The 12899-nt window shown below is 39.8% G+C and overlaps 1 protein-coding gene across 3 annotated transcripts in view; it reads left to right on the top strand.

The window, feature by feature from the left end:
* The window catches only part of KIAA1958, a 174621-nt gene that overhangs the window by 78796 nt on the left and 82926 nt on the right, over positions 1–12899 (top strand). For 2 of the 3 annotated variants that reach the window (XM_015116996.3, XM_015116995.3), the window contains exon 2: positions 5447–6641. In XM_015116996.3, coding sequence (XP_014972482.1) covers positions 5471–6641 — 1171 coding nt within the window. In that variant the 5' untranslated portion in view covers positions 5447–5470. Of the gene's footprint in view, positions 1–5439; positions 6642–12899 lie in introns of those variants that run through there. The other variant, NM_001194796.1, reaches the window with a different exon arrangement.

Genomic DNA, 12899 nt, shown 5'->3' with positions numbered 1-12899 from the left:
TCTTCCCAATGTTTCTACCTCCAGTTTTGGAAATGATAAGATGAAATACATAGCATAGCACATTGTAAGAGAAATAGTGCTTGACCCAGCATGGTGGCTCAAGCCTGAAATCCCAGCACTTTGGGAGGCTGAGGTAGATCGCTTGAACTCAGGAGTTCAAGACCAGCCTGGGCAACATGGCAAAACCCCATCTCTACAAACAAAAAATTTAATACAAAAATTAGCCAGGCATGGTGGTGCGCACCTGTGGTCCCAGCTACTAGGGAGGCTGAGGTGGAAGGGTTACTGGAGCCTGGGGGGCAGAGGTTACAGTGAGCTGTGATCTCACCACTGCACTCCAGCCTGGGCAGCAGAGCAAGACTCTGTCTCAAAAAAAAAGAAAAAAAAATAGGGCTGCGGATTTAAGAGTAGGAAAACTTAAAAAAAAAAAAAAAATTGACATATCAAAATGTGTGTTACAGGGATATATTATGGCAGTTGCATGGAGGTAGTCTGTAAGAACTGGCCGACTTTCATGATCATTAACTATATTTTGAAGTCTTGCATCTTGACAAATAGCTGCTTTTTTTCTTTTAGGACATGGCTGTCATTGGAGAATACGTTCATGTTCCTTCTACATGTGGTACTGTTCTTTTTGAAATTCTTGTATGATTCCATATACAACAACATGAGCATTGCCTATTAAATTTCCCCGTTTTCTGTGCCATGCTTCTGTTTTGTGGGTAGATGGAAATCCATTCTACATGTACTCCATACACAGACCACAAATTTGGCGGAAGCAATACTGGTGATGGAACAGCAACACCATTGCATTAAGTGTCTTTTTATCCTATTGTGCACATAATTATTTTTGAACTAGTCAGTACTTTGCTGGCTTCTTCAGGCAATATGGCTTTAATTCATTAAAAGCTTCTGGAATGTCATCTGCTGAAAGGAATGCCAGTGCAGGCAAACGAAGCTTTTAACTGAAGTTTGTATCGTTGCCATATCATTGTAGCCAATCCACTCATCTGAATTTCCTGCCAAATGCATTAGGCTGAATGGGAAACACAAACTATTGGTAACACTTTGAAATTCACTTTTAGAATTCTTTTTTTTTTTTTTTTTTTGAGACAAGTTTCGCTCTAGTCGCCCAGGCTGGTGTACAGTGGCATGATCTTGGCTCACTGCAACCTCCGCCTCCCAAGTAGCTGGGATCACAGTCGTGCGCCTCCATGCCTGGCTAATTTTGTTTTGTATTTTTAGTAGAAACGAGGTTTCACCACGTTGGCTGTTGGCCGGGCTGGTCTCAAATTCCTGACCTCAAGTGATGCGCCCACTTTGGCCCCTCAAAGTGCTGGGATTGCAGGCGTGAGCCACTGCACCTGGCCCAAATAAGCATTTATTAAGTGCTTTACTTTTTCTTGTCATTAATACATAATTGAGTGGATAAGTTCTAGAATTTTCAGATCTAACAGGGACATGAATTGTATATAGCTGATAAACAGTGGGAACAATTTTGAAAGTGCAATTTCTTAGCTAAAGTGAAGCATGTACTAGTTCTTGTATGTTAGATTTAGTGGTAAATATAAGAAACCTGTATTCTTTGACAGTCAAATCACTAGTCAAGAATAGTTCACCGTTTAAAGTTTTTTGTTTGTTTGTTTAACACTGAGGAACCTCAGTATCAACAAGTATCTTTGGTTCAGAAGGTCACTGAGCTTGTTGAATTCTTTTTATTCTCTGCTGAAGGGTGTTTTTTGAATGGAAGCATGGTGCTATACGTGAAGGGGCAGAAGTCTTACACTATTGAATAATTTGGCCAGGAGATTTCTTGTACTTTTGGCCTGTGTTTTCACTTCTGTGATCTTTGAAACACTTGCTGCACTTGTATTCGGAGAGTGGTTGTGGTCTACAAATTTTGTAAGTATATACTATCCATCTGAAAGTGCTTATTGCTTGGCTGCTGCAGTTAAGCAATTTTCTGCTTGTGCAGCACCAATAATGATTAGCATTTAAACTTTTATCTTTCACCATTTAGTAACCTTGTATATTTAACTTATCACAGCCCTTTTGCAAGGGAACATTTCGTAGTCTCTTCTGTTGTGTTGTAAGGAATTCAGTAAGAAGGAATGATACTTGGCTTTGCCAGTACCAAATCTGTATTAGTCAAGATTCTCCAGAGAGACAGAACTAATAGAATATGCATATATACATGAGAGGGGATTTATTAGGGGAACTGGCTCATGTGATTATGTAGCTGAAAAGTCTTACAACAGGCTGTCTGCTAGCTGGCGACCCTGGGATGCTGGTATAGTGGTTCAGTCCAAATCCAAAGGCCTCAGAACCAGGGAAGCTGATGATGTGACTCTCAGCCTGAGGCTGAAAGGCCGGGACCTGGGAACTGCTGGCATAAGTCCCAGAGTCCAAAGGCTGGAGGCCTCTAGTTCTGATGTCCAAGGCAGCGAAAGAGAAGCCTGTGCTAGCTCTGAGAGAGAGAACAATTCACCTTCTGTATTTGTTCTCTCTGGGGCCCCAGCTGATTAGATGGTGCCTGCCAACTTTCAGGCGAGATCTTCACATAATCCACTCAGACTCACACACTAATCTCTCCTGGAAACACCCTTACAGACACACACCCAAATAATGCTTTACTAGGTCTCTAAGTCTTCCTTAATCCAGTCAAACTGACACCTAAATTTAAGTCCACAAGTTCACCCCATGTCAGTTTATCACTCATAATGTATTTCCTTAAACCATACTTAATTTCCAAATAAAGACAATAACAAGGTAATAGTTCTACTTAACATGATGTAGCTATCGTATGATTGTGATTTTGGGGATGTTAGACTTTAGGGATTTTGATCTTTCGGGATTTCAACATTTGGAACTATGGCATTCAGAATTTTGTCTTTCAGGATTATGATCCAAATCCCTTCCATTTACGTGTCCTTGACCATGACTGTGTCATGGAGCCATCGTTGCTCCAGGGGAAGCTGGGAAAAATACTTAAGTGAGCACACTGCTGCCTCAACAAATTTGGACTGTCTGTGAGGACTAAGCGAGAACAGACACTGGGTAGGCAAATTAGCAGTCTCTGCCACACCAGTTAAATATTAATAGCTATGTTAAGTTCAAAACAGACTGGGGTGCAGTAACTCATGCCTGTAATCCCTGAGCTTTGGGAGGCTGAGACAGGAGAATTGCTTGAGCCCAGTTCAAGACCAGCTTGGGCTACCTAGGGACACCCCTGTCCCTGCAAAAAAAAAAAAAAGAAAGAAAAAAGTTCAGAACAAACCAGTCTATGTCCTTTTTTTTTTTTTTTTTTTTTTTTTACATTTCTACTTTAACCAAAGTTATATGAAAGAAACATAAATAAGTCAATTTCTAGAGTATGAAGGAGACGTAAGATCATGTAGTCCTGGCATTTTAGGCTTAGAGATTATTAGTGCCTTGTCTGAGACCACAGGGAGCAGTTCCAGGCTTGGGATTTCACGTTCCTGATTCCCATGCCAGTCACTGTTCTTTCCGTTTACTTGGCTGCTTCATGAACTCTGGGTGCTCATCTGTCACTCTTCTGCATATACAAGGTGGCTGGGTTTTGGTTACACTATCTGGCAGAAAATCGTCTAATCCCTTGAATGATTACAATAAAAGTGATACGAGGAAAATTTATGTGTCTTACTTGAGAGTCTTATACGTTCACTTTGTAAGTGTTGATGGTGCTGGCAGTATGTAAACATTCATTCATTCTTCATTCGTTTATTCGACAACAACTGCATACTAGACAATAGGTTATAATGTCCCAAGAACCTTATGAATTTCCATATCCCCAAGTAGGTCCTCACTGAGTGAATAATTAAGTCATAGTTTCTGCCTTCAGGAAATTATTAGGTCTGAGAGACAGACAAGCAAATCAATGATAATAGTACAGCAAAGGCAAATCCCTTGAGATGATACAGGCATGGGTGAAGGGAAGCTAAATAAATCTCTGATGCAGAAAGGGGGTCTGGAAAGATGCCAGTAGGAGGTAGCCTCAGGTTCAGTTTTGAAGGGGCTGGCCAGGTGAGGAAAGAGAAGGGCAGCATATCAAGCAGAAGAATGAGTTTCTCACCAGTAGGGAGTTTAGAGAAGAGGGGACCACAAGAAGTATGGGAAGAGGACATGGTCATAGGAAATGAGGCTTGAGAGGTGGCCATGGCCACATCAACAGAGACCTTAATAGTATGTTAAAGGATTTGAACCTACCTAACCTCCCTGACAGGGTGCCATGGAGTCAGGTCAGGGAATGGCTCAGGTGTCTGTCCACTTTGGTGTAACCACCTGACATTGTGGTTAGACCGTGGTGCCTGAGTGCAGAGCACCAGCAAGTCACCTCTTGTTACCCACATCTGCAGATAGCCAGGGCCAATAAAATCACACATAAAGATTCCTGTGCCTCCCTGCCCAGTGCTCCCAGGACCCGCCTCTTGGCAAAGCCTTACTAACCTTTCTAGCCCCTTGCAGACTCCACATGTCACCTTTCACTTTCCTACCCATCATGTTGTCCTCACTCTTCAGGGACTCCTAACAAGGGCTTCTTTTTGTCTCCTGCCTAATAAGGAATGATTTGCTTCTATTTGATGGTTGGTTATGCTTGGCTTTATGGGACCCTCAGATGGTGGAAAACACCAGACATACTTTGTAACCTCTAATGGTGGGATGAAAGGCAATATTTCAGGAATTGCAGGCAGCCAGGAGACAGGAAGCCTGATCCTAAGAGTGGTTAGAGCAGGGCCTCCTGCTTCCCCATCCTTGCTGCTTCGGTCTACAGCCTGCCCCTCCAGCAGGTCTTTTCCCGGTCTGTTCTCCCTCCTCTGCTGAATACTTTTCTTTCCCATTTCTCAAATCGAGCTCCTGATCCTCTCCTTGGACTCCTAGTTGCATTGTCGTCTGGTGCCCAGCAGAGAACTGGCGTCCTTTCTCTGACCTCTATCCTAAGATGGATCCAAACCTCCTTTGTTGGCTCTGCCTCTAGTAGCGAAGTTTCTGACATCAAAGGGTGTCATTGGAGCTGCATCCTCTTGGTTAATGCAAGTAATAGACACAATTTTATTATTGAGGGACCATCTGAACCTCTCTGTCGGTGACTCTGGAAGTAAAATGTACCATGGAAAAGCTCATTTCTTTATTACTTGTTTCTTTTTCCTTCTCTCCTTTTTCCCCCCTTAGGCAGGAATTATTACAACAATAAAGAAAACTAACAAAATTTTTCTCCAAATCCCACAACCATGAGTCATCAGCTGTTTTTACTTTTCCTGATATTCTCTTCCAGTCCCTGCTCATCTACAGCGACATTAACTAAATTCGGTTTTGAAGTGCATTTCTTTTTTATGCCAAATGATCATATTTGGAACAGACTGAAGTAATCGAGCTATAGGAATATCTTGGGTAATAATGGCTTCTTCTTTTGATTATTTCCCTTTAGGAGTGACACTGCTGATCCTGTAACATGGAGGATTGTCTTCATACCTCATCTGAGAATCTGTCCAAATTGGTCAGCTGGGCCCACAGCCATGGGACTATTTGCAGCCTCATTCCAAACCTGAAACACTTGCTTTCTGAAGGTTCCCATGGGAACCTGACAGCAATGTGGGGCTGTAGTGCTGGCCATGCTTATCACTGGCCGCTAACAGCTACTTGCAGAGCTGGGTCCCAAGAGAGGGTCTGTTTCCAGGATAACAGAAGTTTTAACTCTGATAGTCCCAGTATAATCGGGGTGCCCTCTGAGACACAGACTAGCCCTGTTGAAAGGTACCCTGGGAGACCAGTGAAAGCAAAGCTAGACTGTAACCGGACCAGAGACTCTTGTGACTTCTCCTATTGTAGTGAGCCCTCTGAACTGGATGAAACTGTTGAAGAATATGAAGATGAGAACACCCTGTTTGACATGGTTTGTGAGTCTTCTGTTACAGATGAGGATAGTGACTTTGAACCCCAAACCCAAAGGCCTCAAAGCGTTGCTCGCAAAAGACCTGGGGTAGTCCCATCTTCCCTCCATTCAAGCTCCCAGGCGCAGATGGTTGACGAATGCAGCAATGATGTCATCATCAAGAAAATCAAACAAGAAATCCCTGAAGATTATTACATTGTGGCAAATGCAGAACTGACAGGAGGAGTGGATGGACCAGCCCTATCCTTGACACAGATGGCAAAACCCAAGCCTCAGACTCACGCTGGTCCCTCCTGTGTAGGGTCTGCTAAACTGATTCCCCATGTCACATCCGCCATCAGCACGGAGCTAGACCCACACGGTATGTCTGCATCCCCCTCTGTGATCTCCAGACCAGTTGTCCAGAAGACTGCTAGGGTATCTCTGGCTTCACCAAACAGAGGCCCCCCTGGTACCCATGGCACCAACCAACAGGTGGCCATGCAAATGCCTGTGAGCACATCCCATCCTAACAAACAGATCAGTATCCCCTTGTCTGCCCTGCAGCTGCCTGGACAGGATGAACAAGTTGCCTCTGAAGAGTTCCTGTCCCATCTGCCCAGCCAGGTCTCCTCCTGTGAGGTAGCCCTTTCTCCCTCAGTTAACACAGAGCCAGAAGTGAGCTCCAGTCAGCAGCAGCCCCCAGTCGCTCCAGCCATAACCACTGAGGCCACAGCACAGTGCATACCAGGTATGGCATATGAGGCGACAGCGAGTCCCTCATCCACGCACGCCAGAATTCTGCGCCGTCAGCACTTCTAAAACCATTCACTCCAGTTTGCTAGAATTCAGTCCTTTGTTAGTCATGGAAAGATAGAAACAATGACTCTTATGTCCAGGTGATACTATAAAGGAAATTCATAAGAATTAAGGCCATAACCAGTTGGCATACCTTAGGGCTGAGAGGACAGCTGTAAGATTGTTCTGTTGATATTGTAGCGTTAGATTTAAGGTTGATACTTGTCAGCTGAATTTTTATATAGTAAAGTTATTTTTGAAAGTTTTAAAAATACGTTTTTCTATCAGTAGCAAGGTGTTTAGTTGTTGTTTGAAGCCAAAATGATGTTGAGTAAGGCATATCTTGACAATAGACCTAATGCTTTTCCATTATTATTTATTTGACTGAGCCAACTTGACATTGCTATTCATTTTAGTTGGTGTGGTAGTTAATAAGTTTTTTAAAAAGCAATAGACATTTCTAAAAGAGGTATTTGATCTTTTCTCTTAAAATTTAAAAGAATACGGAAACTTGGATTTCTGGAATCTGTGAGCCTAACTGGAATGGATTGAGAGGAGAGTGAAATAATTGTACGAGGCCCCCGCACCTGTAATTCTAATGTTCTAATGTTCTTTAATTCTGACATTCAATATTTATTTAATCTGGGCCATTAGTATATAAAGGGGTTGGGTCTCATGCTTTTGCCTTCGTGATTCAAATCTAGTAGGTTAGAATAGAAACGTGGACAAGGACAAACAAATGTGCAGAAATCTGTGGCATGTTTTAGTTTATTTCAGCCCTTCTCAAAAACGTCGTGTATTTTGGGAAATGCTTCCTAGAAGCCTGAGGCACCTGTGCCTTTATCCTGAAACTTCCTTGGATTAAGTTGCTTTACAAACTTTTTTTCCAGTTTTAGTTTCAACCTTAAGATTCCCAAAGAAGACCTTCAGTTTATGATTTTTGTGAAGACATAGTCGTGGTGTTATTAAGAAGATATTCACTGAAAATATTTCTCTCCTGATTGAAGATCATGCTTTTCAGTTTATTCACTTTTCTCTTTTTTAAATAATAGTTTTATTGAGATACCATTCACATATCATAAAATTCACTCTTTTAAAGTGTACAGTTCAATGGGTTTTGGCGTATTCATAGCATTGTTACAACCATCACCATTATCTAATTTCAGAATATTTTCATCACCCCAAAAAGAAACCCCATACCCTTTAACAGTCACTTTTTCCCTCCTCCTAGTTCCTGGCAACCACTAATCTACTTTCTGTCTATGGATTTTCCTCTTCTATATGTTTCATATACGTGGAATCATGTATTATGTGGTCTTTTGTGACCGCCCTCTTACGCTTAGCATAATGTTTTCAAGGTTAATCCATGTTGTAGCATTTCTTTCCTTTTTATTGCCAAATAATATTTTATTGTATGACTATACCATATTTTATTTTTCCTTTCATCAGTTGATGGACATTTGGGTTGTGTTCGTACTTTGGCTGTTATGAATAATGCTGCTGTGAACATTTGTGAACAGGTTTTTGTGTGAGTGTGTATATTTATCTTGCTTGGGTAACTACCTAGGAGTGGAATTGCTGGGTCCTGTGGTAACTTTATATTTAACTTTTTGAGGAGCTGCCAAAGTGTTTTCCCAAGCAGCTCCATCATTGTACAGCCTCACTAGTAATCTATAAAGGTTCTTATTGCTCCACATTGTCACCAACACTTGTTATTTTTCATGTTTAAAAAAATAATAAATATCCTATTGGGTGTGTGAAGTAGTATCTTATTGGGGTTTTGATTTGCATTACCCTAATGACTAATGGTATTGAAATTTTTTTTCATGTGCTTGTTGGCCATTTGTATATTTTCTTTTGAGAAATATCTACTCAAATCTTTTGCCTATTTTAAAATTGCCTTCCTATTGGTGACTTTTTGGAGTTCTTTATGTATTCTGAATATGAGATCCTTATCAGGTGTATAATTTGCAAATATTTTCTTCCATCCCATGGATAAGTCCTTTTCTTTCTTTCTTTTAAAAAATATTTTAATGAATTATACTTTGATCATTGAATAGCAGTGTGGTCCTTGGCTAATCTCATCATGAGAGAAAATGTTATCTTTATTAGGCTGGTGAAAGTCTTTGTTCCAGGAAATCTGACTCTTAATATATGTAGGATATAAGTAGTACCTTTTCACTTAAATTGTTATGAACCTGGTTCTAGTTTATTTATTTGTTTGAGCTCTCCTGCCTTTTTTAAAATTATTATTTTAATAGGGTGGAATTCAGAAATGTATTTTGCCAAGTGATCCAGTGTACCCAGTTTGGTGAGAGTATTAGTTGTGTTGCATACCTTTTCAGTGACTCATTCCTGCAAAGCAAGATGCAAGACTTTTCTGCATCTGCCTCATGGATAGTAAATGAGGCCCTGAGGCGCTTTGCTAAACCATATATGAATATATTACTGTCTCATTATTTTGGGAAAGAAATTCAGCCTATTTGAAAAAAAATACTAATCCATTTATTATTGCGTATATTACATTCTCTTAGGTTTTTTTCTTCCCTCATGGAAATTGCACTTCTTATATTAGCTATAAAAAGCAGGCATGCCCAAGGAGAGCATGTAATATGTACGGTCATAAATTGTGATTTGGCTTTACTCTCAGAGGAGGATTAGTTTGGCTTGGAGGTGAACCTTTAAGAAAAACAGTATGAAGACTAGTTATGACGATTTTCCAAGGATGGTCCTCATGTTTTGATCCATTGTTCTGAGGAAGGATATCCTATTGCTAAGATGTCATTAACTTTGGAGAAATACTATTTGAACTGGAAACAGCAGTGGGACAAATAAAACTCAGACTCACATTTTTCTTTTGAGTGAACTGTATAAAGTTAACATAAAATTTACTTTTTACTCTAGTACCTAATTAGATTCTGTGTTCTAAAGTTTTATTTATGTATTTGTGTTTGCATGTTTATTTATAGTAGGTAATCTTCTTTCTAACATAGATTTTAAAAAATTTAGAATCTAGCATACCCAGATTCACGTGAATGACTTTGTTACAAATGGACCTTACATCGTTAATATGTAAAGCGTACTTGGGACTAAGCAAAGAAGACAGGTTCTGAAAGCTAAGTCAGGCTCTTTTAAAGTGGATGCTCTGTACTGGGTCTTTATCAGATCATTGTAGAAATACTGCATATCTTTAGATAACATTTTTAAAATAAATAATTTGACAAATCACTATTGAGTCAGCCAGAAACAAAGAGAAATTGTTCCATTTTGTTTGGTTTTACTGTTGCCATTTAAATTTGATTCCCATAGTGGAAAATCATCCCTACTTCTGTTCAGAGCTGAACTCATAAAATTATAAAATGTTAATCAAGGTATAGATAAAATCATTAATTTTCATGTCAATCCTGCCATACTGCTCAATCCAAATCTTAGCAAACAATGAGTAAAGAAGGCATCTATTATTAGAAGAATTATTGACTACCTACTAGTAGCTTGGATTCCATTAATTTTTGAGGTTTTATGTAAATTTGGGGCATTTGTCATAATGACATTTAAATCTCGATTGCATCATGAGTTAGGGTTTTATGTGTATATTATATTTCTTCAATATACTCACATACACATAGCTTCTTTTATGATTTTGTGCAAGGATCCCTTTTATTAATCAACTCTTTTCCCAGAAGTTCTGTGGTATAAGCAATCAATTTTTGCATATCAAATTTGTATGTATATATATTTTTTCTTTTAAAAATATATATTTATCTTTTTCTGATAGCTTCATATGGATTCTGCATATATTAGAAATAGTAACTCATAATCTGTCATGTATATTGGAAATACATTTCCCAAGTAACTCAGTCTCTCATGTGTATTGGAACTGCATTTTCCACTTTACCATTAGCTTTTAATTTTGTTGATGACCTTTTTTGAGGTATGAATTTTCTTAATTTTTATGAAGGCGATTATTTCAGCATCTTATCAGTCAATCAATCTTTTCTGTCTTTGGTATTTTGCTTAGGAAGTCCTTTCCATACATTGGGATCACATAAATATTTCTCTGTATTTCCCTCTTGTTCTTTTATGGTTTTCTTTCCCTCTCCTCTCCTCTTCCTTTCTTTTTTTTGACATTTGACTTTACAATTAGAATACGTTTTGGGGTAGAACCTCATGTTACTATTTTTGCAGATAGATGTCTCAGCTTCATTTGTTGAATAATTCTCATTCTTCACTGAATTGATTCATATACCACATTTTTGTTTATTATAGGGTCTATTTTCAGTTCTGTTTTTATTGATCTCTTTATTTTTTTCTTCTAATTTTTACTGTTTGAGTATTTATTTGTATAAATTCATGGTGATTTTATACAAAAAATGCATTCAGAAAGAGAAATGTAGTCTAAATCATTTAATATGCTTTTTGAAAAATTACTCATGTAAAATTGAGTTCAGTGAGCTTTTAAAAATTGATTAAGGTATGTATTACTGCCAGTTATTTGGTCTGTGTTGACACAATAGATAATGGTTTCTCTTGTCAAAAGCAGAAAATCTGAGTTAAGATCAGTTAAAGGAGAGAATTAACTGCCTTATAGCCCAAGGACAGATTTTCAAACCAACTTTCACCCGGGCTCAGACAGTATCAAATTTCCCTCTTGCCATTTGCCACCTTGCCTTCCTCCATATTAGATTCACCCGTTATACCTGATCCCTGCATGGATCCAAGATGGTTGTGCTGCTGGTTTCTTGTCCAGCAGTAGACAGAACCTGTGTCACAGCATTCCCAGTCACCGCTAAACGACTCACAGGGGGATCAGGCCCCCACCCTGGAAATGGTATTAAGACCAAGCCTACACAAACTGCATAGCTGAGTGTGGGCGAGGGGTGGAAGTATTCTTCCAAGAACATTCTAGGTATTATTCTTGAGAGGGGCAGTAAACCAGAGATTCCTACTACTGTTTATGGGAGGTTTGTTTTGTTTTCTTTTGAGCATTTAGGTTTTTTTATGTGGGCAGATAGGAAGAGTTGTTACGTGTTTTATTTAAAGGCAGCGAATATTGGAAAAGTGTTCTAAGTGTGGAAATGTGTATAAATATGTGTGCTTGTGTATACATACACATGTATATATATACATGGACACATACTTTATATATTTCTTTATTCTGTGAGAAATATATGCCTCTTCTTAAAAGAAGAAACAAGACTAACTGGGCACAGTGGCTCACGCCTGTAATCCCAACACTTTGGGAGGCCAAGGCGGGCAGATCACCTAAGGTCAGGAGTTCGAGACCAGCCTGGCCAGCATGGTGAAATCCCATCTCTTCTAATTTCTGTGGGTACATAGTAGGTGTATATATTTATGGGGTACATGAGATGTTTTGATACAGGCATGCAATGTGTAATACTCACATCATGGAGAAGGGGGTATTCAGCCCCTCAAGCATTTATCCTTTGTTACAGACCATCCGATTATACTCCTCTAGTCATTTAAAAATGTACAATTAAGTTATTATTGACTACAGTCACCTGTTGTGCTATCCCAACTCTTTACTACTCAAGTAATGAGCAAAAAATGTGACAGTGTAACTGCCACACCTTTCCTTTCCTAAGCCTGATACTGTCAGGGAAGAGTTGAGTCTGGTCTGATTTCAGACATGACCAAGGAAACAAGGCTTCCAGTGAGTCCCTTCACCTCACCTTGGTGGTGTTCTTGGGTGGCTGCACGTTCTCTGAGATCTCAGCTCGCCAGTTCCTAACAGGATTGTGGCAGAGGATAAATGGGATAACTAGAGTTGAAAGGTATCAGGCCTGTGAGCAGGGTTCAGTGTTCCTTCCCCTCCCTTTTAGTGTACGATTTCCTACATGTGGGGAAGATTCCCCCCAAAGATCACTTCCAAGGTTCGCTTCCTGGATGAGTGAGGGAAATAAGGTTCCAGACTTTCCTGTTAATCTCCGCTCCTGCTCCCCGAGCTGGCCCTGGGCACTGAGGACTTGGGGGAGGCCGGGCAGACACGGCATTTTTGGTCTTTCCTCGTGGCCTCCTGAAACTCTGTGTTTCTAATGTGCTCCCAGGTAGTGCTGGTGGTGATGCTGGTCCACGGATCATATTTTAGTAGACACATGGGTGTAACTACATGAAACTAGAATCTACTTCTCACAGAGTATTGAGCACAATCTAGTGATGGTGATGAAAATAAAAATAATAAAGGTGGCTATTA

Source organism: Macaca mulatta, chromosome 15 (assembly GCF_049350105.2).
Source record: "Macaca mulatta isolate MMU2019108-1 chromosome 15, T2T-MMU8v2.0, whole genome shotgun sequence".
NCBI classification, from domain to species: Eukaryota; Metazoa; Chordata; class Mammalia; order Primates; family Cercopithecidae; genus Macaca; species Macaca mulatta.
This window is presented reverse-complemented; position numbering and strand designations above follow the sequence as displayed.